Below are 22,882 nucleotides of genomic sequence, written 5' to 3' on the forward strand. Positions count from 1 at the left end.
GCCTCATTCTTTCTTTCCTCTCCTTCTGTTCCCAAGGTGCGTGTGTGGACCTTCTGTGGGGTCCCCTCCACCTCCCAGCAGCCTGCTCGGCACGGTCCGTCTTCTTCAGACCTTCCAGGTTGCTAAATCTTCCTATCCATCTACTCTGTTTTAGTTCTAGACTTTCCATCTGGTTCTTCTCATAGTTTCCCGTTCTCTAGCAAATTCTTGGTCTGCTTTTACTTCTGTGCACACATACAAGTTCCCGCGAGGTCTGTCAGCGAGCCCTTCTCTCGCACAGGGCTGCATCTGGCCCGCCAGGACGGGGCTACCTCCGTGGACGCCGCGGCATCTTAGTGTCTGGTATGGCTGGGCCGTCTTCTCCGGTCGTCTTTCTTGGAGCTCCTTCTGTTCGGCCTTTACTTCTCCACGTGGACTTCAGGGACCCCTGGGCTCTGTATTAGCTTGCCTGGGACGCCGCAGCAAAACACCGCAGGCGGGGCCACTTTCACACCAGAAAGCCATCTTCCCCTAGCTCTGGAGGCCAGGAGTCGGAGACGAGCTGTCACGAGGGTGGGGTTCCTCGGAGTCCTCTCTCCTTGGCTCCTGATGGACCGCCTTCCCCTGTGCTCTCATGTGGTCGTCCCTGCGTGCTCGTCTGCATCCTGATCTCTTCTGCTTACAAGGACACCAGTCACGTTGGGTCAGGACCACCGTTATGACCCCATTTTAATCACCTCAGTAAAGACCCTGCCCCCAATACAGTCACACTCTGAGGTGCCTGGGTTAGGATTTCAACGTACAAATGGTCGGGACTCAGTTCAGCTACCAGCAGTTTCCTGAGAGTCTTACTGGAATTTCATTGAGTTTGGGGGTTCGCTGTGGAGAAGGGCCACTCACCGTATCAAGCTGTGCTGTCTTTGTTCCTCCCCCATTTATCCAGGTTTTCTTTCATCTTCTTTAATGATTTTTTTTTTTACTTTTGCCATAGAGAGCTTTTGCATTGTGGGAGGTTATTTACAGAATTAGTAGCTGCTATGAGTGGCATTTTATTTTCTATTTTGTAGCTATTTCTTCTTCTGGTAGAGAAATTCTATTTTATCAATTCCAAGACACTCATGTGGCTGCAGTCCCAGAATATCCAGGTAGCACTCACTTAAACCAACGGGGAGAAGAGGTCAGACCATGGTGGGTGCAGGACCGGCGGATTCCAGGACCCAGGACGCTCCCCCCACCTCCCACCTGCCCACTGAGCCTGCGTGTCCAGCACCCTGCAGGCTCCAGATGGCAGCCACAAACCCCAGCACCAAGTCCACAGTCCAGGCCAGAGGAAGGGAGGGGAGAGCAGGCAGGCCCTGCCTAGCCCCTCTTTGTGGGGCAGAGCCCCCAGGCACCCTCAGGGCCTCTCCAGCTGCAGGCGGTGGAGAGCAGCGTCGGGGCCGCCAACCTGCAGAGTCTGCGGCTTCTGCAGTGCCCCCACCCCCACCCCCGGGCTCAGACCCTACTCTACCGTCACAAATGGAAGTGGTGAGAGTGGGAAGCTTTTCTTGTTCTTATTGTCTAAGGGAACACATTTAAGGGCTCTCTATTGGGTATGATATCTGCTGAGGGGTTTTTTTGAAATAGAGCCTTCATCAAGTTGAAAAATTCATTTCTACGACTACTTTTCTTGGCATTTTTTTCTGCACAAATGAATGTAGATGGAAGTCAAATGCTCTGACAATGGCAATCATATTGCAGCATGTAAATGTCTCAAATCAGCACGCTGGACACCTTAAATCTACAAAATGTTGTGTGTCAAATATATTTCAATAAAAATAACATTTGAAAATTAAGAAATGAAATTCTCTGTCTGTTTTTTTTTTCAGACCACACGCATCCCCCCCCCCCACGGTGCACTGATGAGTGATGCAAGCTGACCTGTGTGATGACGTGAGACCACCTGGACCCGAGCTGGCCGTGACGGCGTCCAGATGCAGCGCTGGGTGCAGTGGCCTCGTGTCTTACGTAGAATTTCCACACTGATATTCGACATAAAATGCCCTGAATTTCTTTCCTGTACTTCCCTTATATGTCTTAAGAGGAAAGGCTCAGGGTCTCATAAAAAGGTCGCTCACGCCGTACCCCTGCCTCTGGACATGGTGCCGCCGAGTCTCCCCTGCCCTCTCTCCTCGGTCAACCATCAGTCAGACCTCAGGGCCCCACACTGGGCCCTCTCACGCTTGCCGTCATTTTGCTGCTCACCCAGAAAACCTCCCTTAACTTTGTGATTCAGTTCTCCCGTTGGTTGTTCTGTTTCTTGCAAGCTTGTCTTTTCAGGAGTTCCTTCCTGGTCTCTAGCTGTTCCTTTACTGCTGCATCCTGCTCTTAGGCAACTGCAATATCTCCTCCAGTCTTTGAGTCTATGAACTGAATTATTCTTTAATGTTTGTTTTTCAGGTTTTCCTCTAATTCCTCAAACTTCTTGAGCCTTTTTTTCTTTGTTTCTTTACATTGGTTACATTCTGCTGCATTGCAGACTTTCTTACTCTGAACGTCTGATAAATGCTGGTTGTTGTTCATACTTTAAAACGAAGGGCGGGAGGAGGGCCGCCTGGGAGTTCCCTGTGTTTGCAGGGCCCTTCAGAATGAGGGGGCAGGGATCAGTCATCATGGGGAGGCCTTCTAAGTACAGGTGACGGAAAGACCTCGTCCAGATAAGGTCCTTGTTGTCAGCTCTGGCGCTGCCTGACCCCTGGTCACAGGGTGCACCTCCCTTCCTCTCTCAGTCCTGTCTGCCTGCTCTGGCCAGTCTCAAGCTCCTCCGCCCGGAGTCTGGGGCGGAGAGAAGCCTCTGTGAGCAGCTCAGACTGCAGCACATCACACCCCTCACAGGGCCCAGGGAGGGGCAGTCACAGCCAGAAGCCATGGGTGGAAAATAGGAGAGGGCTGGCTCCCCAGGGGACACACCGTGGATTCTTTGAGCAGAACAGGGGAAAGGATGCCGAGAGGTAAAAGAGTACTGTCCACTGCAGCCCCCGCTGCGCCCGGCGTCCTGGGGCATCCTGGTCTCCTGAGAGAAACTCCCTTGTTTCCTCCGGGTGAGCAACTCGCTGGGGGCTGTTCTGAGTGTGGGACCAGGGAGGGGCTTAACCAGAGACTGAAAACCTTGGAGGAAGCCCCAGGTCTGCCCCAACTTCTGCCGGCCATCCTCTGCCACAGCAGTGGGGCCCTGAGGAGGGGCGGCTCTCACTGCCCCTCTATTCCAAGAGGGCTTCCTCCTGGACCTGAAGAGCCCACACCCTCCTCCCACCTTGTAGCCAAGAAACTGGTTAAAAATCTCCTGAAGGCCAAACAATTTCTTTCTGTGGTTTCCCTCAGGCCTCAGGGAAGGAGGGGAGCTGAGTGGACCTAGAGACAGCAGGCCCGTCTCATCTTCAAACGCCAGCTTTTTCCAGCCCTTACTTGCCAGAAATTTGAAAAACACTGTGGTCCAGCCTCACCTTGAAAAGCTGAGGTATAGGAGCTTTCTCATTAATCCTTAACTAACAGGAGTTATAATAAAAATAATAAGCTTGGGTTTTATTCTCAAAATGTTTCTAATTTATCCAGAAAGTTTAAAGACAGAAACATATTTATTCCCGTAACTATCAAATATCTTCTGGGCATTCCCATGTGGCCAGCTAGGTTCTGGGAAAACACATCACCAAGCAGTCCCTGCTCTCAAGGCCAAGTGCCCTGAGCTGAGAACTCCCGGGGAGGTGCCAGCTGGCCCTGGGGTACAGCTGAGGGGACTGGCTGGGAGATGCCGCTGGCCCAGGTGTCACGTGAAACCCACAGGGACTGAGAATGCCCAGCAGAGCGTGCAGGGTGGCAACGCAAAGCCTTTGAGGACCATGAGGCTCTGAAGGAAGCTGAGAGAGACGGTATCATGTAAACCACTCTCTGCAACTCAGGAGGTCCCTGTGCCCACTTCTGACCCCATCAAGAGGGCCTGGTGTCTCCAGGTGGAATAGCTGAGATGAAGGCTTAGTGTCCACGGATGGGAAGGGAAGAGGTTCCAAAGGACAAACAAACCTTGGAAAGCAAGACAGCACCATTTCAGACGTGATCCCAGAGTGCAGTCCAGCAGGGACAGGGAAAGCCCGCTGGCTTGAGCAGTCGAGTAACAGGTCACCTTGCAGTGGAGGGGCCATACTGAGGGACCCCCTGGAGCAACCTGAACAGTGGGCACTTCAGGGCAGGAGGAGGGGCCCCTCCCCTTTCCCAAACCTGGAAGGGGGCCTGCTGCTCTGGGCTTGGACAGCCTGCAGCCCTGGAGAGCCGCTCTCCCCTTTCTGGGCACCACCATCAGGAGCTCAGGGTCTGACAGGGCATTCTGCGGCCCTTGTGTCTGGGACACACCCACCTGGGAAGGGGTGAAGATGAGGAATGGGAGAGGGTGAGGTGGGCATGATGGGGTGGAGTGTGGGAAGGTTGGGGGGAGGACGGATGAGGGGGGTCACGGTGCACAGCCAGGTTGGGTGCGCACTGCGTGCTGTAGATGGAGTGAGGCAGACTGCGTGGTATCGGGGGAGGGGGAGGGGTGGGAGAGGGGAGTGAGAAGCAGCTCCGGTGCAGCAGGATGGGGGCGCTGGGCAGCGAGAGGGGCTGCACCTCGGAGAAGCCCGCCTTTATCTCCTCCCTTCACGTCTCCCAGGGGATGAGCCTCCGAGTCTGCCCGCCCCCAATCCTAGGGCGGAGGCCTCACGCAAAATCCAGGCTCCGCGGCTCGGCGGAGCAGTCCGCTACAGCCCCCTCCCTCCCGCTCCACCGCAGTCCCTGCAGCGGCCACCCGGCCCGCGGTTCCGACCGAGGCCCGTGGCGGGTAAGGCGGGCAGCAGATTCCGGGCACGGACTGGGAGGCTAGGGCTGGCACCGCGGGGCCCAGGTCGGAGGCGCCGCGAGGGGACCGGCGGGGCCGGGGAGGAGGCTCGAGCCGCTGCCCAGATGGCTGCGCCGGGAGCCTGCCCTTCCAGCCATCCGGTCCGGGTCCCCCGCCCCAACTGTGAGACAGGCGATCGGAGGAGGGGTGGAGCGCGAGGCAGGGAGGGGACAGAAGAGGACCTAACCTGGGGCCCGAGCTGAGGGAGAGGGGTCCGCACAGTGTGAACAGCCGCGAGGCCCGAATCCCTGGCTCTGGCCCCGCCAGATTCTGGACCAGCCAGGCCCGAAGGGGCCCCGGGAGAGCCGGGCTGAAGCTCACCGTTGGTCCCTTCCCCAGACCCCTATCTGGGTCCCGGGGGCCCTCCATCCCTGAGAGACAGCCCCACCCCAGCGTGGCCTCTGGTCCTGCTGGGTCCTGGAGGCCTGAACAGTCCTTCCAGAGCAGCCTAGAATATGCAGGCCCCTCCCCAGGACGGAGCCCTCACCCCACCGCAGGCTGCTGACCACCCTCCAGGCACAGAATAACCCCCAAGTGCTGAACCCTCTCACCCCCACGCACCCCTTCCCAGTTACCGAACGAGATCCCGCCCCCACCCCAGGCCTGAGCCCCTAACCCTCCAGCATTAACACCCCCTCCTGCCAGCCCCCTCCAGCCCTGAGCGGGTGGTCCTCCAAGATGCCCAGCCCCCGGCCCCCAGCCTTGAGCCCCTTGTCCCCAGACCCTGAGCTCCCTGGTCCTCACAGAAGCTGAGGTCCCTTCCTCCGTCTTCCGACAGGTTTTACCCCACGAAGATGAACTGGACGGCGGCCGCGTGCTGGGCTCTGCTGCTGGCCGCTGCCTTCCTCTGCGACAGCGGCGCGGCCAAGGGTGGCCGTGGCGGGGCTCGCGGCAGCGCCCGGGGAGGGCTGCGCGGGGGCGCGCGCGGGGCCCCGAGGGTGCGCGTGAGGCCGGCGCCCCGCTACGGCGGCTCCTCCCTGCGCGTGGCTGCGGGGGCGGCGGCGGGCGCGGCGGCCGGGGCGGCGGCAGGCCTGGCCGCGGGTTCCAGCTGGAGGGCGGCGGGGCCCTGGGAGCGGGGCCTGGAGGACGACGAGGACGGGGCACCCGGCGGCAACGGAACGAGCCGGGTTGTCTACAGTTACCGGGCGTGGTGGACTTCGGACGCGGGGCCCACGCGCGGCGCACGCCTCTGCCTGCTGCTGGGCGGTGCCCTGGGCGCCCTGGGGCTGCTGAGGACCTAGACACGCCTGGGCTCGGGGCCAGATCTGCTCCCAGCCTGCGCCCTCCCCAAAGGCGCCGCGGCCCACCCCAGAGGCCACCCAGTGCCAAGCGCCCCTTCCCTCCACTGCCCACGGCCTCTGAGTCCAGGGGAGCTGCGTGGGCGGTTCAGGCCAGTCCAGCCAGGAGCTGCAGCCTCTCCTACTGGGACCCGGAGGCCGCCTCCTGTTCCCTCTCCTGCCCAAGCGCCTCCCCAGCCTCCCCACCCACCAAGGGGAGCCTTGGCCCATCAGCCTTGGGATGCCCTGCCTACCACTTGGAGGTCCTCCCCAGCCAGAAAGGCGGGTGTCTTTCGGTTCCTATACCATCCCGGCCAGCTGCCCACCACTCTGCGGAACCGGCCAAAGAGAAGTGCCAAGGCCAGGCTGTTCAGGCCACCCCAGGTCCTCTGATCCCACCCTGGACACAGAAAGTGGCTCTTCCTGCCACAGCCCTAGGACATCGTGGCCTCCTTCCAGAAGCAGTCTCCGTGGACCAAGGTCTTGGGGACCTGGGGGAGAGGTTTCCCTCACAGTCTGCAGCATGCTGGTTGCCTGTCTAGAGAGGGATCTGTGGATTTCCAAGCCCAGGCATGACCATGCAGTTCTCTGGATGGCTCCCAGGACACACTCGCTCACGGGAATGGCCCGGGGACCGTGCTCTCCCCTGGGCAGATGCTCTGAGACACACTGCCAGGGCTCACTTAGAACCACTTTGCTCTGACTTGAAACAAGTCACTTAACTCTCCTTGGACATAGTTTGGGGAAAAAAACATTCTGTTTAAACGCCAAGAGTTTTGTGTTCCCTCTGAGCTCCAGGTTCACACTCTGCAATGAGCGCGGCCAGTGCTCAGGGATGGGCAGCCGCTGTTCCCTCCCAGGCGCAGCAACTGAGGCGGGCAGCAGGGCCCCAGCCCGCAGCCCCCTGGGAAGCCGAGAGCGAGTGAGATGGAGGAGCCGAGGCTGCAGTCAGACCCACTCCCTGGAGGGAGGCGGGCCTCTCCAGGGCCCAGCACCCAGCAAGTACCACCAGATGTGAGGCGCCTTCCAGCCGAAGGCCCAGGGGAAGCTGCGCTCCCTCCACACCCTGTGACCGTCAGGACACAGCCCAGAGCAGCCTCTGAAGAAACATTGGGCAGGTCGTGACACGGGTGCACCTCTGGCACCCAACACCTGTGTGTAAGGCCTGTCCAGCCCTTTGCCTCTTGGTGCCTTCCCCTCAAGCTGCCAGCCTGGTCCACTGGCCACGAGCTCAGCGTGGCCCCTGGCTCTTTCACATGCCCTCCCGCTCCAACATCCTCTTGCCCGTCAGCAGGACGGCTCTGGGGCTCGGCTCCTGGGCCTGGTCTCTGGTGCTGGCAAGAGTCTCACCCACTGCTGGGTTGCCTCCCAGAATCTGCCTCCACCCCTCGGACTGGGGGCCTTTGGACTCAGCTGACAGACACCAGCACTGAGACCAGCATCTCCCTGCAGCCCTGCCACCTCTGCTCTCCCCCAGCTGGCACACATCTCTGGTTAGGGGGAGGGTCACCAAGCTGTTGTGGGACCTGGACCGAGCATTCTTCTCCGAAGACCCAGGCGCTAAGCTGCAGGAAGCAGCTCCCTGCAGCCTCCTGTGTCCACACTGCCAGCATTCTTGCCTGCGGTGCTCAGATGACCCCCATCCTCCCAGATCGAGCTTGACGCTCCCAAAGACCAGCAGGTGGTGGCCAAGCCCTGGCTGGGGCCTTGGAGGCAGCATGACCATTTCAAAGTCTCAAATGGGGACCCATCAGGGTGGCACCTTGGGCAACTCAGTTCTTCCTGACGGGCCCAGCCTGGCCGTGCTCAGCCTCAGACACCCACCTGGACACGGACTGTGGCTGGTCCAGACCCTCATGCCACTCTGCAGTGCGAGCTGTCAGCAGGCCCTGGACGGGACAGAAACATCACCCTCATGTCAAGCTTTCCACACTGACCAGACTCCAACAGCACTTGGATCTGGCACAGCCACGAATCTGAATACTTCCCACCCCACCAGTCAGGGTTCCGGCCGGAGGCAGGCGGTGCTTGGGGGTCGTCTCAAGAACTGGTAAGTGTGCTGGGTGTGGGGCAGCCACACAGCACGGCTGCACCTAAAGGGGTGCCTGCGGGAAGGGGACGTGCCCTGGCAGAAGCTCCAGGGAGGTCACGCCACCACCGGGCACAGAAGAGCCGGAGCTGCTGACCCGCGACATACCCAGCCCCACCCCGGCCCTTTCTCTGCCCTCTTCCAGGATGCAGGCTGGTAGGAAACGTTCCTGGATCCCTTCAGGTGGGATCTCAACGCTGGGAGCTGCCTCTGGGAATGACTCTGCTGCCCCCGTTAGCTAGAAGGTGCCCAGAGGCGGTGGAAGCCTGGGGTCTCCGCTGACCACACCAGCTTGTGCACAGCTAGGCTGCAAGGAGAGCAGCCCCCGGGGCACCGAGGGGACAGGTGGTGCTTGGCTTCTGCCACAGCCGCTTGGGACCTCTTGTCCATGCGTGCGTGCGTGCGTGCGTGTGTGTCTACGTGTCTGCACGTTTTAGCAGTAAAATAAAGACTCCGCTGGCGACGAGACTGCTCCTTACTGCAGGATCCAGGACATCACATTGGGAACCTGCAACGAGCCCTCAGGTATTAACCAGTTAACTGGCTCATGTCCTGTTTTTCTCTGGTGAGGGGCCATAACACATGGGCCCACAATGAAGGAGCCAACCACAGAGACAAGCCTTTTAATTTAAAATTTTTAAATTACAGATTATAGGTTCAACCCCTTTTTGAGAAAACACCAGCTTCTCCTCAAGAGGATGTTTAACAGATATTGAACACGAGTGAGTTTCCTCACCAGGCCAGGCACACGAGGACTGCTCAGGGAGGTCCACTGCCCTGACGTCCACGTCCCAGGCTCAGTTCCCTGTCACCCAGAATGGCTGGGCTGGGACAGCAGTGGAGAAGGGCCTCCTTCCTGGAGCAGAGACCTGGGTGTACAGTGGCCAGCGAGGGGCTTGTGAACAGGGGACTCCCGGGCATCAGAGGCCTTCCTGCTGGACCAGCTCAGGGCTCTGCCGAGGGGGCCCTACAGGACATCCCGGTCCAGCATGACGCGGCCAAGCACCCCACTGCGGAAAGCCCGCAGGAAGTCTCGGGCGGCGGCGGAGTAGTCGGGCTGGATGACGGTCACGTCACCTGGGAAGGCAGGAGGGTGGGTGAGGGAGGCCGCCTTCCCTCAGAGCCCGGGCCCTCCAAGCCCAACCCAGGGCGGCGCCCCGTCTCACCCGTGCCGGTCAGCACTTTGACCCTCTGCGTCTTCCGCAGCCGCACGGCCACCCGCTTCAGCACGCTGGCGATGTCGTCACAGGCCCCGCCCAGGCTGTAGTGCTGCACGTACCTGCACACAGACCTCGGTCACAGAGACCAGCGTGGAGCCAGGGCTGCCCACAGTGACCCCTCGTAAGCCTGGGTCACCACTGCGGGCGCGTCGCTGACAGGGTCTTCCTGCACGACCCTCAGTGGCCCTGAGGCCAGCTCCCCCGTGCCGGTAACACACTCAGTTTGCTACTGGGGCTGCATCGGTGCCCCCGGGCAGCAGGGCGGGTCTGTCTGACCAGCATTTTCTGCGGCCAGCGGACCAGCCCAGGTTGTCCTGCACATGCCCGCTCAGCCTGGCGGCCTGTGGTATGGGCCTGGTGGACAAGCCAGCACAGGGCCGGATGGCACGTCTCAGGCTGAGAAGCTGAAGGAGACCAGTGTTGTCCACAGACACGCACCTCCCTGTGCCTCTGAGCCGGGAGACCCCGGCCAGCAGGTCCACCTGCCTCTCCATCTGCACGTCCGGTGGGCAGACGGGCAATGGGGTCTGACCTGCAGCTGCACGATGGGGGAGGCTGGCTGCCTGGGAGTACCTCTGGCCACACACCCGGCTGACAACACGGGCCTGGACCCCACGTGAGCACTGGAGCCCCGACTCAGGGATGCCAATCCTGAGGAAGGCAGGTCCAAAATCCACCTTCCCCAGAGCAGCAGCCCCGCAGCCCCTCTGTCCCCGGACCAGCAGGCCCTGAGGACTCCCTCCCGCCCACACATGCCGGAGACCTGAACCTGCCGGAGCCGGGCTGCCATGCTCTACAGAAACACTGCAGGACTGCGGGGTCCACACGACTGCCTCAAACACCAAGCAAGATACGACACTGGAAACCACTTCCATGCGAAACAAAGTGACAAGGGTTGGGTCTACCCCCCCCCATCAGAAATAACAAAAAAGGGAAGAAACAATCCAAAATACACAAAACAATGGTTTCCAAGGTACCGGACGTCAGGCCACCAAGAACATAAGTCAGGGAAAGAGGAGGCCCCGCCGCGCCCAAGACCACGGGTGGAGAGGATGGCGCTGGGACCAAGGTGGCCTGAAGGTTCCCGGAGAATCAGAGAGGGTGGGGCGGGATGGGACGTGTGCAGAGAGCTGCCCCCAACATTCAGCAGAGGTTTCCTGAGGCCAGAGGTCAGGAAACACCGCCCAGGAGGACACAGGGGCACAGCCAGCCTCCTCAGAGCCAGGAGCCGACGGAAACCCCGTGAGCCCCAGGGCCCTGCTTCAGTCAGTGGAATGTTCCAGGCCCACCTGATAAATCTTAAAGGACCCAAAAGGATCAGACTATTTCCAAATAACTGTCCCAGAACAAAGCCTGAGGATTTTCACAGGAAAATAAAGACACCCATCACCCCAAACAGTCAGGTTCTTACGCCTGCCTCCCATCAAAAACCACCAGGCCCACACAGCAGGGAAACAGACCCTCCTCGAGGAGAAAGCCAGCAGAAACCGCCCCAGACGCAGGAGCTCAGAGACAGGACAGCAGTTACTAGGACTGCACTCCCCGTGGCGACAAAGTTGAGAAGAAGTGCAGAAGATTATCTGTAAAAATGGCCCAAATCAAAGGGCCAGAGGAAAACACTATGAAACATGCTGCAGGGAGTAAGCAGACCAGACTCTGCAGAAGGGAAGGCAAGCAAGCGGCACGGGGGACCCGGTCCTGCAGGGGGAAGGGTGTGGCTGAAAGTCTCCCCAAGCTGATACAGCTACTCGGCCGCAGGTGCAGGAACTCAGGCACTGCCAGCACAGGGCGTGCAGCAACCGCAGCGCAGCCCAGCGCCATGGACCCAGGCTGCAGACAGAGAAGTCAGAAAGCAGCCAGAGGGGCGCGTGTCCCAGAGCGGCAGACTTCTCAGAGCAGCACGGAGGGGCGGGCGCCCCGCCCCCGCGGGCCTGAGGACGTGGACCTGCGGCTTCACAAGCGCGGCAGACACCCTTCAGAGATGGAGGTGGAACAGACACACCTGCGACGAGCGCAGGCCTGCACCACGTCAACGTCGAAGGAAACCCTGACAGGAAGGCGGTCCGCAAGCGGACAAGGAGCCGTGAACACAGTAACGCCCAGGCCGAATTCTGCACTTTATGTCCCTGAGCCACAAAACGCGCAGTGTGTCTGCCCCACAGCAGCCAAAGAGACGCCAAGGCCGGCCACGGTGCGGACGAGGCGGAGGGAAGGCCCCACACCACATGGCATGGTAACATCACCTACAGATGTTCTGGAAACCCTGCAACAGCCTCCCCCAAAGTTACAGGAACAAACTGACACAAGGGTCATAAAAAGTATCTAAAATGAATCTGAAAAAGACCAAAGAAAGAGAGAAGAAAAAAAGAGAAGCCTGGGATAAAGGCGAGGAGACACCAGTGACCACGCCGGGGGGAGTGGTCTAAACACCTAAAGGAAAGCAGAATGGGTCTGACTGGGTGAAAAGCAGAGCCCAGCTGCACGCGGCGGGTAAGCACACTTAAATGTGAGGACACACGTGTGCTCAAAGCAAGGTGATGGGGAGCACACGAGGGAGACCGCGGGGCAGAGGGCCCTGAAGGACACAGAGGTCACGCCAGGGACGAAGGCCTCTCATCATCAGGACAGAACCACCTCCTGGAGTCCCCACCCCCACGACAGAGCCGGGACCACGGGGAAGAGACACAGACCCCCGGAGGAGGCAGGAGACCCCCTCCCCCCCCAACAGCGTGAACAGGAAGAAAGGCAGCCAAGCAGAGCCAAGGCAGCGCTCAGACCGAAGGCCGTCAGCGAGGCAAGACGGGGCGAGCAGAGGAAGTCAGGGCGACCAAGAGCTGCTTCCCTGGGGAAAACCTACAGCCTGGGATTGACGTCCTCCAGGTGACAAAGGACAGGTGTGGGGCACCACGGGACACCAGTGCTCACCCCGTCCCGGAGGTGAGAACAAACAGAATGCCATCCGCACAGGGAAGTGCCCTCAGCAGGGACCGATGTCAGAACACAGCAGAAGCCCGAAATGACCGAGCTGGGGGGCGCGCCGTGTGGCTCCATTCGTGAGACCCCCGAGGTGATGGGGAGCAGGTGTGGGCAGGAGGGGCAAGGGGCAGTTACAGAGCAGCTCAAGAAACTGGGGGTTTTCTGGACTGTGTCCCAGTTTCACAGGTGGACCCGTACGTCAGATCCTGTCAAACTGCTGCAGGCCATGTCTGTCTGCGCTTAACAACGCTGCTGCTTCTGAATCACGTTCCGGATGAGACAGGAGACGAGAGGGGCAGCCCCGCCTCCCCACACTCACCCCAGGAGCTGGTGCCTGTTGAGGGTGTAGAGAAGATAGTCGGCCAGGGTCTCCTCCCCCACCAGGTGGTCCAGCACGCTTCCTGGGAACAAGGGGCGGTGCGACAGCTGTGAGCCAGGACTGCACGCTGCCGAGACACCAGCACCGCCGCCCCAGAGCCTGGGCAGCAGCCCCGCCAGGCTGGCCTGCCCGCCCACCCGGGGCCGGCTCACCGCACAGGGCCAGCTTCAGGCCCGTCTCCACACTCTGGATCTGAGGAGCCAGCACCCCTGGGGTGTCCAGCAGGAACATGAGCGGCTGCTCACACACCTGTGGGCAGGGAAGGCGGCGGGCCAGAGCTCAGGAGGCCTCCTGCAGTCCCCAGGCTCGAGGCCCCGACCTGCCCGCCCAGCGTGGCCACGGCACCACAGCGGGCCCCCCGCAGGGCCCCATGCCCAGGGGAGGTGAGGAAGTAAAAGCAGGAGCCCATGGCTGCCCCCCCCCCCAGGGAGACGCCAACGGGGCCGCTCCCTCCTCGGCAGGACGGGGCCCCGCATGCCCTCCCCCAGTGTGGTGTGAGGACGGCACAGCGCTCGGCGGACAGGGCGGTGGGGGCCCCACCTGAATTCTGGACATCACAGCTCTGGTGACCCCAGGCTCACCGCCCACCCTGGTGGCTTTTCCTGCAAGATGAGAGGGGATGTCAGTGTCTGTTAATCACGCAGGCAGGTGAGTGACAGAATGAGCAACGAAACCATGGAAACCTAGGAGGGCCCAGCGAGCCCACCACAGCGACTCCTCGCGCCAGGACAGAACCGCCTCCCGGGGCCCCGGAGGCCCCCAGACCTGCTGAGGGACGACCGTGACGGCCAGACCTGAGCCGCCCGACAGCATCACCCTCCTCCCCACGGGACTGGCCCACACCTCTGCCCCCAGCACCGCCCCAGCAGCCGGGGTGCGTCCCAGGCAGACTCCCCACCTCTGCTGGACCAGCGCGGGAGTAAAGGGTGTGTGTGTCCATCAGCACGTGGAGGGATAAACAAACGTGGTCCATCCACACGGCGGAATGCCATTCAGCCTTAAGAAGGAAACTGACTGACGAACGTGGAGGGGCCCTGAAGAGTTACACCTGATGCAGGAGCTCAAGTCTGTGTGACCCCAGCTGCGAGGTCCCGGATTTGTCAGGGCCACACAACAGACTGGACCAGAGGTTCCCGGGGCCTGGGGACAGCTACTGCTTAAGTCTAGAGTTCCAGTCTGAAATGACGGAAAACGCTGGAAACAGGCAGTGTGGTGCTTGCACAGCACTAAATGCATGTAAGGCCAGTGATGCTCTTTAAGCCACAAGTAAAGAAAAATAAACAAGAAAATGAAAGCCTGTGACAACAGGTCTCCCGCCTCTGAGATGATGGCTCAGCCTTCAGGTCTGTTCACAAAGGACCTTCTCAAGCAGGAAATAAAGCCGTGGCAGACTCAGTGTGAAGGTTTAACACTGGGGAGAAGGAGGCTGGGAGCCAAGGACAGGCCTGAAACACGGAGACGGCCTGGACAGCCTCCCCATCCCACCCCACGTGTCTGTCACGCCCTGAGCACCGTGGGTCAGAGACTTAAATGAGGACAGGATCGCCAACATCTGGAAGAGTCACCGCATGGATTAAACATCCTAATGAGATGTTTAATTTTAATGAGAGAAAACTAATTTAAGTATAAAACATGTCAGGGAATGACCATCTCAGCAGCTGACCGCACACCAGGCTGTCAGTTGGGTCCTCCTGGTGCAGGGACCCCTGACCAGCTGGACCTACAGACCATGAAGCATCATGTGCCCTAGGAAGTACCTTTCCTGAGGTGCTGTCTCCGGAGGGAGTTGATGAGGGAGGACTTGCCCACATTGGGGACCCCGATCACCATGATGCAGTACTCCAGGTTCTGCAGGCACAAGGGCAGGGGTCAGGGGCCCACCCAGACCCCACCTGGACCCCCACCCGGCCCACACAGAGGGACCAGGGACTTGCAAGCCCCGGCCAGCTTAACAGGAAGGAAGGTCACTGCAGGCCCTGCCCACCTCGATGGGGCCGCATCACCCTGCCCGCTGAGAACCGGAGGACAGAGGGGTTCACGGGCTAGGGGTGGTCCCCCACTGCTCAGCAGCTGAGCCTGGGGCCCCTCAGCAGGGACTCCCCGTGGCCAGCGCCAGGCCCTCCCACCCACCTCTCCTCGATGATAGCGGTAGCTGCTCCCAATCAGCTCCATGACCGTCGGGATGATCTGCGAGAAACAAGCTACACTCGGGCCCCTTCCTGCAGAGCCCTGGCCTCTCCTCCGCTCCTGCAGTGGCCACCCCAGCATCCCGCACCGGACTCAGGCTGCACTGGGGGGCCCTGTGCCCCTTCCTGTTCCCCCACCAGGACAAGCAGGACAGTCCCCACCACCAGCTAACAAAGACGCACGCTGGCCAGTGGACTTCTCAGGCACAACTGGGGAACAAGGTGCGCACTCTCCAGCAGCCCTTCCGATTCATGACCCAGCGTCGCCCCACGGCCTGACTCTGCTCCCCCAGCCGCTCCCGGCACCGGGAGACAGGTGTGCCCAGCAACCCAAGCAATCCACGGATCGCCTCCAGAACTCTTCTTACGAAGCACAAGGTAACTCAGTGTTTCTTATTGAAGCAGAAGCATCAGAGCACAAAACAGAAGTTACCTGCTTGACGTTTTCATCCTTCACACAGTTGGTGAAAATGACATTGTTTAGACCTTCTCCTTCTAAGTGGTGTATAATTTTCTGAAAGACAAGACATTTTCATTTGAAACACTGAACGAAGAGACGGGCAGTGTGATGCCTAAGATCCAAGGTCTGCTCGCCAGCTCAGAGCCACTGAGGCCCAGGGTCCAGCGAAGGACTGGCCCGACCTCCAAGCTCCAGGCGGCGAGGGGACGACGGAGCACCCTGGACAGCACAGACCGCAGAGCCGAAGGCCTCAAAGGAGGGCAGCCTGGCCACAGGGTGGCCCTGAGCAGCTGGCTCCGCGTGAGGACACAGGGAAGAAGGCTAAACCAGGTCATCTGAAGTCACTCCCAGCTCTGACGTCGTACGGTCCAGCCCCCGTCGAGCGACCCCCTTAGTCCTGCTAGGGAGCGCCCCTTAAAGTACAGTTTGAGCCCAATCAGATTGCAAAGTACATGTAATTCTTCAAAAGCCCAGAAGTAAATTAGGTTCACAGGAACTCACTGGTCTCAGTGATAAGCAACTCAGCCTATGACTTCTATCTTTAAAACCAGTGTTGTGTTGTTTGACCAGCTTCTGATTCACTTAAAGGAACAAGAAAGTCATTCATTAATTCCACTAGTTTTAGTTATTTATCTTACTCATTACGATGCAGATCGCGGTACAGGCCACCAGAGACGCACATGAAGCCACACTTCAAGTGGGGCGTCCCCACGTGCTGCGCAGAGGCAGACGCAGGAGCTCCCCTCCTCCAGAGCCCTCAGCCCCAGCACCTGAGGAGGAGGGGCAAGCACTCCAGCTGCCCCCAAGTGAGACCCCTGTGTCCCCAGGTCAGGTCGCCTAATGTGCCCACCACTCCACAAAGATTAGCATTTCGGAGCAGAAACAATTGATGGATGATTAAGACTCAAGTCTCAACTGATGAAAGAAACGGAGAGTCTGTGGTGGGCAAGGACAACTGCCCGGCGGTGAGATCCAAGTGGGCTGGCCTCGGCACGGGGAGCCGCGTCTGCTCGGCAGGAGGGATCACCCAGCAGACGGCCCGCACGCTGGGGCAGGATGGGACCGCCAGGGGCTCTCGATGAGCGGAGAACTCCAGCTTCAGCACTTGGTTTCCCTGGAAACCTTCTTGTATAGGCCTGTGGCTGGGGTTTAAGTGTCTCAATGTACCACAGCAACTGAGAAACCAGAAACCCATTATTGCTGCTGCAAAGGAAAAACTCCGCACCACTAACACCTTGAGGGGGGAAACCGGCTTGAATTCAAGATTCAGCACCTACTCTTTACGAAGAATCTGACAACAGCAAGAAAAGCAGAGATGAACACTTGACAAATAATGATTCCTGAATCTGCACGTTCCTCTGATTCAGGGGCAATGGGAAACACCCCCATCAGGTCACTGTGTCCCCATCCGGCCTGGCTGGCATGAATCCCCGAGCCACTCTGGGCTCCTGCCTTCCAGCTTCCAGACCACTCAGTGTGCAAAAGGCAGCCCGCAGGTCAGACCAGGGTCTGGGAGGCTGTGGAACTAGCCTGTGAGGACGGACAGGGGCCAGTGCAGCCATGCCAGGAGGCCTCCAGGCCGGTGCTGCCCAGGGCGGCAGCCACTAGCCTCACGAGGCAAGCGAAACAAAACGTGGGAGTCAGTGCCACCGCAGCCTCGGTCCAGGGGCTCCGGGCCTAGTGGGGCCACACCTCCTGACCATCTCCTGTCGGAGGTGCACATCTTGATCGTTCAGACCACAAGTCAATCGGGATGCCCCTTGCTAAAGCCAGCACCTGGGCCAGCCAGCACCACACTGGTTCAGTGACCTTCCCACTGACAGCCCTGCGGGAGGCATTACCTGCTGCTCCTTCAGATCCGCCAAGTCCATCTTGTTGAGGACGAGCAAGTGAGGCTTGAGCCCGAGGGTTTCCTGAAACAGAGGGTTGCGGCCGGAAAGCGGGATGTGGTGAAATTAAGGCAAAATTCCTTCAAAGTTTTACCAGACAGTTAATTTATTTTGCCTTGTCTTGTTACGCAGACGGATGCACCGACAAAAGGAAATCCTCAGCAGGAAGTGACAGCAGAGGAAGCCCTGCCTGGGAGCCTGGGAGCAGGCTGGCTCCAACCAGCCCAGCTCAGTGCTGAGCCCAACCCTGTCCTGACTCTCTCCAGGGCCACGGTGCACCGCAGGCCCCACACCGCTTTCTGCAGACACGTGGCGGAAGGCGAGCAGTGGCTCTCATGTGGCTTCTCAAAGAGCATGACGGCAGAAGAAACAAAAACAAAGCTCAGTGGAAGTTTTCATAACTTGATCGTTGTTTAGCTGCCAGGTACCTAAGTTCACGATGATGCGATCGCTCAAAAATAGTGCCTCCCATAAAGTCCTAACTAGTACATCTCAAACCACCACTGCCACCCTGGGGAGTCCCCACGGAGACCTTCGGTGAGCCCGCCTCCTGACTGCCAGGCCTCCTTCCCCCAGCCAGGGACCCTGAGGCTCACTGTAAGGTCCCACCTCCTGTGACACTAACACAGGCAGAAGGGGCATCTTCATCTTTATTTTGGGAGCACTCAGCCCCGACCTAGTGTTCATCTCCTGGGAGTCCAGCTGTGATACCCTCCCTCCAGCAGGCCTGGGGTCTACGTGCCCAGTTAAGTGGCTGTGTTCCCACCCGCACAGCAAAGGGACCTTCCATAAACAGCACTCTTCCCTGAGAGGTTAACCAAGCCTGTGCTGATTCAGACCCCAAAAGCCTCCGGACTGGCTCACAGGCCGTCCTAGATAAGAAATCAGAACGTCTAGAGACCAAAAGGAGGAGAGGTAGCCTCTCGTCACAGTACCCAGAATAGCAACCACAGGTTCCATGGTTTTCAATACTCAGACATAAAAGTGCCAGTAAACCCTTTGGCTGGCACGAGATACTGTATGGATTGATCTATTTGGCCTGAAGTAGAGAAACTCAACACTTTACCACAGAAATTCTAACAAGCCCTTGAAATGGCGAGAATGGTTCCTCATCCTCCACCTTAGAGGTGTAGCAACTCTCAAACCAACACCTTTGTCATAAAAGGGGAACCTAAATGTAGCTTAAATAAATACAACAAAAACAGGGTCCAAAAAGTGCACTCATTACTGAACAACATCGTTACATCTCGCCAACTCACGCCTCAAGCACAGTACAAAAGCCTGGCTGCCAGGAACATTTTCATTCAAGGTTCATCTCTGACCTGGAGAATCCTACTGCTGGACTGGCCTGGAAGGCGTGGGTATGCCAGGCAGAGTCTGAGACCCACGGTGCTACCTGTGTATCGAGGGGGAGCTTCTGGGCCCCACACTGAGATTCTGATTCTTTGGCCTGGAAAGGGGCCCAGGTACCAGTATCTTCAAAAGCCTCCTGGGGGAATTCTAAAGTATGACAAGAACTGAGAACCAATGCTTCCGATGCCAACAACTATGACAGGTGACACTGCTAACCACTGTGGTGGCTACCTGGACCAGAGCAAGGACCAGAGGAGGGACAGGGAACTGTCCTGAGCACTGCCTGATTCGGAAGGGTCTCCCCTGCCCCACTACAACTGTGCACTGACTTCCAGTGGGGTTGGGGGGTTCCCACACCGCCAAACAGTTCTCCGACACTAGCTGGGTGTCCTGCTATGCAACTCAGTTCTGACACCACCCACCTGGAGATGGCGTCAGCTCCCACAGTAAGGGCTCAGGACTGCCTCACGCCCCTCCCCCCACTTCAGACACCAACTGCAGGTCCAGGCTGTCGCCTGTCACTTCCGACCAACAGGCTGTAGATCAGGGTTCCCACAACCTCTCCCTGGGTTTAATCAGTTTGCCAGAGTGGCTCAAAGAATTAAGAGAAACACTTTACTTACTAGATTACAGGTTCATTCTAATAGGGAATAACTCAGGAATAGCCAGATGGAAGAGAGGTACAGGGTGAGGTGTGGGGAGGGACCCAGAGCTCCCCCACCCTCTCCAGGTGCTCCCCTGACATCTCCACCCACTCAACAACCAGGAAGCTCTCCAGACCCATCCTTTAGGGTTCTTGTGGTGGCTTCACCACAGAGGTGAAACTGAGTCACTGGCCTTTGATGACTGAGCTCAACCTCCAGCCCCGCTGCCTTCCCTGAGGCCACAGGGTGGGACTGAAAGTTCTAACCTCCAGTATCAAGGCTGGTTCCCACCTGGAACTCCACCTACCCTGACCCTGACCCTGACCCTAACCCTCCACCTACCTCAACCGGGCCTTACCAAAATCACCTGTTAGCATGACAAAAGACACCTTTACCGTGTCCTCACTCAGGAAACTCCCAGAGCTGGAGGGGCCCTACACCTGGAAACAGGTAGAGACCAAACATGGCAACCCCCAAAGGATATACGGGCATCGTGGACCTCGATGATGCAGTCCACCAGCTTTAGGCTGCTCTGCATCCTCTTCAGCCCTGGAAAACAGAAGAAGGACACCTCAGGGAAGGGCCCATGGCCTTTTAAGAGGAAGAATTTAAGGTGAAATGTCAAGAATGACACACCATCACAAACAAGCTACAAAGAATACATCTGAGTGAAGTGCTCTCAGTAACAGCTGGTAACTGTTCACAGAGAGCCTCTTTCAAATTCAACACAGGTGGCTCAGAGGAGCTGCTCAGGTCCCTGCCAGAGGGGCAGCCACACTCACAGGGTCAGGCCAGATCCTGTCAGTCTCCGCCACACCTACAAGCGCGTGACTCTAGCTGGGGTACTTAACCTCCATGCGTCTTGATCTATAAAACAGAGTAACACCAACTGGCATACTCACTGAGCCCTCAATACTGTGTGGAGATGGTGCTGTAGGTGAGACAGGAGGGAAGGGGGCAGGGCACAGCCACTCAAGGAGTGACAGCAACCAAAACGGTGAAAGATTCACCTCCTAGTTGGCCTTGAGGATTAAGAGGTTTAACTTCTAGTGGACTTTTAGCTTCATTATATGCCCATTGTAACAGCATGATCAAATAACATGCCCGCAGGCGCCATGACAGCCCCAAGGCTAACCAACCGTGAAAGGCCAAAGAATGGGTGGTGGCCCAGTCCCCGGGAATCCCAGCCCCTGCCCCAGGGCAGTTGGACTGATCCCGCCTGTAGGCATGTGAAGCTACTGAGACCATAAAAAGAGATACCACCTCGCCTAGTGGCCCCTTGCCTGCTCTCTCCCCTTTGGAAATGGCCTGCTCTCTGTCTGTGGAGTGCGTACCTACTTTTACTCTAACCTGGGCACCCAATTCCCACACCTCTTTCCTGGCCTTTCTCTTGCCTTACACTCTATGCAGTGTGTATCTCTCTAAATAAATCTACCTTTACTCAACAGTGGCTCGCACTTGAATTCTTTCCTGTGCAAAGCTAAGGACCCACACTTGGCGGGGCACGTCCCAGGGGCTCAACCGAGACCTGGGACTCGGCCCTCCTCACGCCCCACATCCGTTTTCCTGCATCATGGGTACCGACCTCAGCCACTCACCCTGGACGGCTCACACACTCACACAGCACTGAACTCACCCCTAACCAGAGACAACACAAGCAACAAAAGTAACAGAGCTCCTTTTCCTGCAGTGTTCCCCTCCCCAGCCAAGCCCTGGCATCTGCGCACATCCCCAAACATCTTACATCACCCCCTCTCCCCCCCTCAAGTGCCACCACCCGCGGGTGCCCTGTCCCTCCTGAACCCCAGCATGCAGGGCACTTTGCACAGAGCCCGGCAGAGCAGGCACGCGGTGAACCAGAGGCACTAGAGGGAGCAGGAGCAGGAGCGAGGCAACCCCTAACACTAAGAAGGGCTGACTCTGTCCCAGGTGTCTTCTTCGGGCCAAATTTTGACAAACACGCAAACTCCCGGAGAGTTTTAGACAGAAGACAACAATGACTCGATCTATAGTTTCAAAGATGCTGAGATGATTAAACAGCTGAATACAACTTGCAAAGTGCTTTCCTACCCCCACTTCACTTAGTCCTCAAAATACCGTTCGGAAAGTGTATCTTTTCAGAAGAAGGCTTCGGGGAACCAAGCGGCAGAAGGGCCTTGCCGGGGATCAGGCACCAGGCCAGCCCGAGACGCCCGCCGCCGCCCGCCCCGCTCGCGGCCGGGTAAACAGTGCAGGCCCCGCCGCGACCCGCCGGACCTCACCCTTGGCCATGTGGCCCGGGAACCAGCGCGCCACGTCGCGACCGCCCAGGGCGAAGCCCTCCCGCCACGCGGCGCGCGCGGCGTCGCACAGCACGCGTGGGAACAGCTTCATGGAGCAGCGTCCTGCGCGCCGAGTGGCCCCGCGGGCCTCTCGCTCGACGGACCGCTCCCTCGACGGACCTCTCCGTCAGGCCCGCGACCCGGCACAACGGTTCCGGCGCTCCAAGCTTCCGGCGCGGCTCGCGCTTGCGCACAACGCTGCCCGGGCGGGGGCGGGGCCGGGCCGGGGCTACGAGCCAGGGGCGGGGCTACGAGCCTGGGGCGGACCCGCACAGTCCCGGCGTTCTCAGGGTCTTGAGTCCAGTAACATTAAACTTTAAAATTCCTAATTCTTTCGTAAGCGTATCCCGAGCATAAGTAACAAATTTTAGCAGTCCGATGTCAATATCTGGTCCCTTTTTATAAACTTGGTTAAACTTTTCAAATATTTTAAATTGAATTTACAATGTAATACCCTGCTTTTCTTTGTCAAGTACTCTGGGTTTTAATATGACAAACTCTTTGCAAATGCTGACTGCTGTTCTGCTAAATTAAACCTATTACTACGATGAACCTGAAATTCTCTTCGTGTTCCAATAGCCCACATAAATGTAGTCAGATTTCAACTTTAAATCCAAAGTGCCAGCCTCCAGCTGCACCGCCTCCCCCAGGACAGTCCTGCAAAGACACCCAAGCTCGGCCTGGCAGCCGTGAGACTGGCCGTTGCCGGCCTCACCTTGAGGCCTCTGTCCCCTCTTCAGCTCTGCAGCAGGGGCCCTGTAGCCTGCTCCCCGGGACACTGCCGATGCAGTAGGCAGGATTGGGGCAGCTGAGGACAGCACCCAGGGTACCTGGACACACTCCCACACTCCCTCCAATACTGCCCAGGGTGCCCCACTCCTCTTCAGGCCTCATTGTTCACTTTCTCCAGGAAACCTGGGGCCCCAGGTCAGAACAGGGTGTCCTGCCGCTCTGCCCTCCTGTCTCCCACTCATTGGCCCTCACCCAACCCAGGGGCAGCTGGTGCCTGACCACGTGTCTGCTGATGGAACACTGGGGAGGGCCAGCAGCTACACTGCCACCAGCAGTGAGAACTCGGGGATACGTGGCCTCACACACCCAGGGTGAGGGGGTGTTGGGGGGAGGTGAGCCACCTACTGGGGGCACAGGGCCCTGCAGTGACCAGGGCCCAGGGCAAGACAAAGGCAGAGTGATGAACGCCGCAGC

General features: G+C 58.7%; 3 protein-coding genes across 4 annotated transcripts in view; 1 reads left to right on the plus strand and 2 right to left on the minus strand.

Annotated features, from left to right (window-relative positions):
* The window catches only part of LOC116667345 (olfactory receptor 287-like), a 32,886-nt gene extending 24,248 nt beyond the window's left edge, over positions 1-8,638 (minus strand). The window contains 2 exon segments of the mRNA XM_032492046.1: positions 7,984-8,048; positions 8,537-8,638. Coding sequence (XP_032347937.1) covers positions 7,984-8,048; positions 8,537-8,638 — 167 coding nt within the window.
* On the plus strand, positions 4,323-8,714 carry SPRN (shadow of prion protein). Its single transcript, XM_032490569.1, has 3 exons — positions 4,323-4,825; positions 5,661-8,209; positions 8,394-8,714. Exon 2 carries the CDS (start codon positions 5,677-5,679, stop codon positions 6,121-6,123), a length of 447 nt encoding a protein of 148 aa, XP_032346460.1. The 5' UTR covers positions 4,323-4,825; positions 5,661-5,676; the 3' UTR covers positions 6,124-8,209; positions 8,394-8,714.
* Positions 8,715-8,855: 141 nt separating this feature from the next.
* Positions 8,856-21,837, minus strand: MTG1 (mitochondrial ribosome associated GTPase 1). Of its 2 annotated transcripts, XM_032490567.1 has the most exons (11): positions 21,617-21,837; positions 19,840-19,904; positions 17,311-17,415; positions 15,443-15,523; positions 14,954-15,010; positions 14,581-14,671; positions 13,364-13,425; positions 12,976-13,072; positions 12,764-12,845; positions 9,415-9,527; positions 8,856-9,325 (listed from the first exon to the last, which is right to left on the minus strand). In XM_032490567.1, exons 1-11 carry the CDS (start codon positions 21,726-21,728, stop codon positions 9,216-9,218), a joined length of 975 nt encoding a protein of 324 aa, XP_032346458.1. In that variant the 5' UTR covers positions 21,729-21,837; the 3' UTR covers positions 8,856-9,215. The 2 variants fall into 2 exon arrangements, with proteins under 2 accessions (XP_032346458.1, XP_032346459.1); XM_032490568.1 differs by lacking the exon at positions 14,954-15,010.
* Positions 21,838-22,882: the final 1,045 nt, after the last annotated feature.

This window comes from Camelus ferus, chromosome 11 (genome assembly GCF_009834535.1).
Source record: "Camelus ferus isolate YT-003-E chromosome 11, BCGSAC_Cfer_1.0, whole genome shotgun sequence".
Taxonomy (NCBI): domain Eukaryota; kingdom Metazoa; phylum Chordata; class Mammalia; order Artiodactyla; family Camelidae; genus Camelus; species Camelus ferus.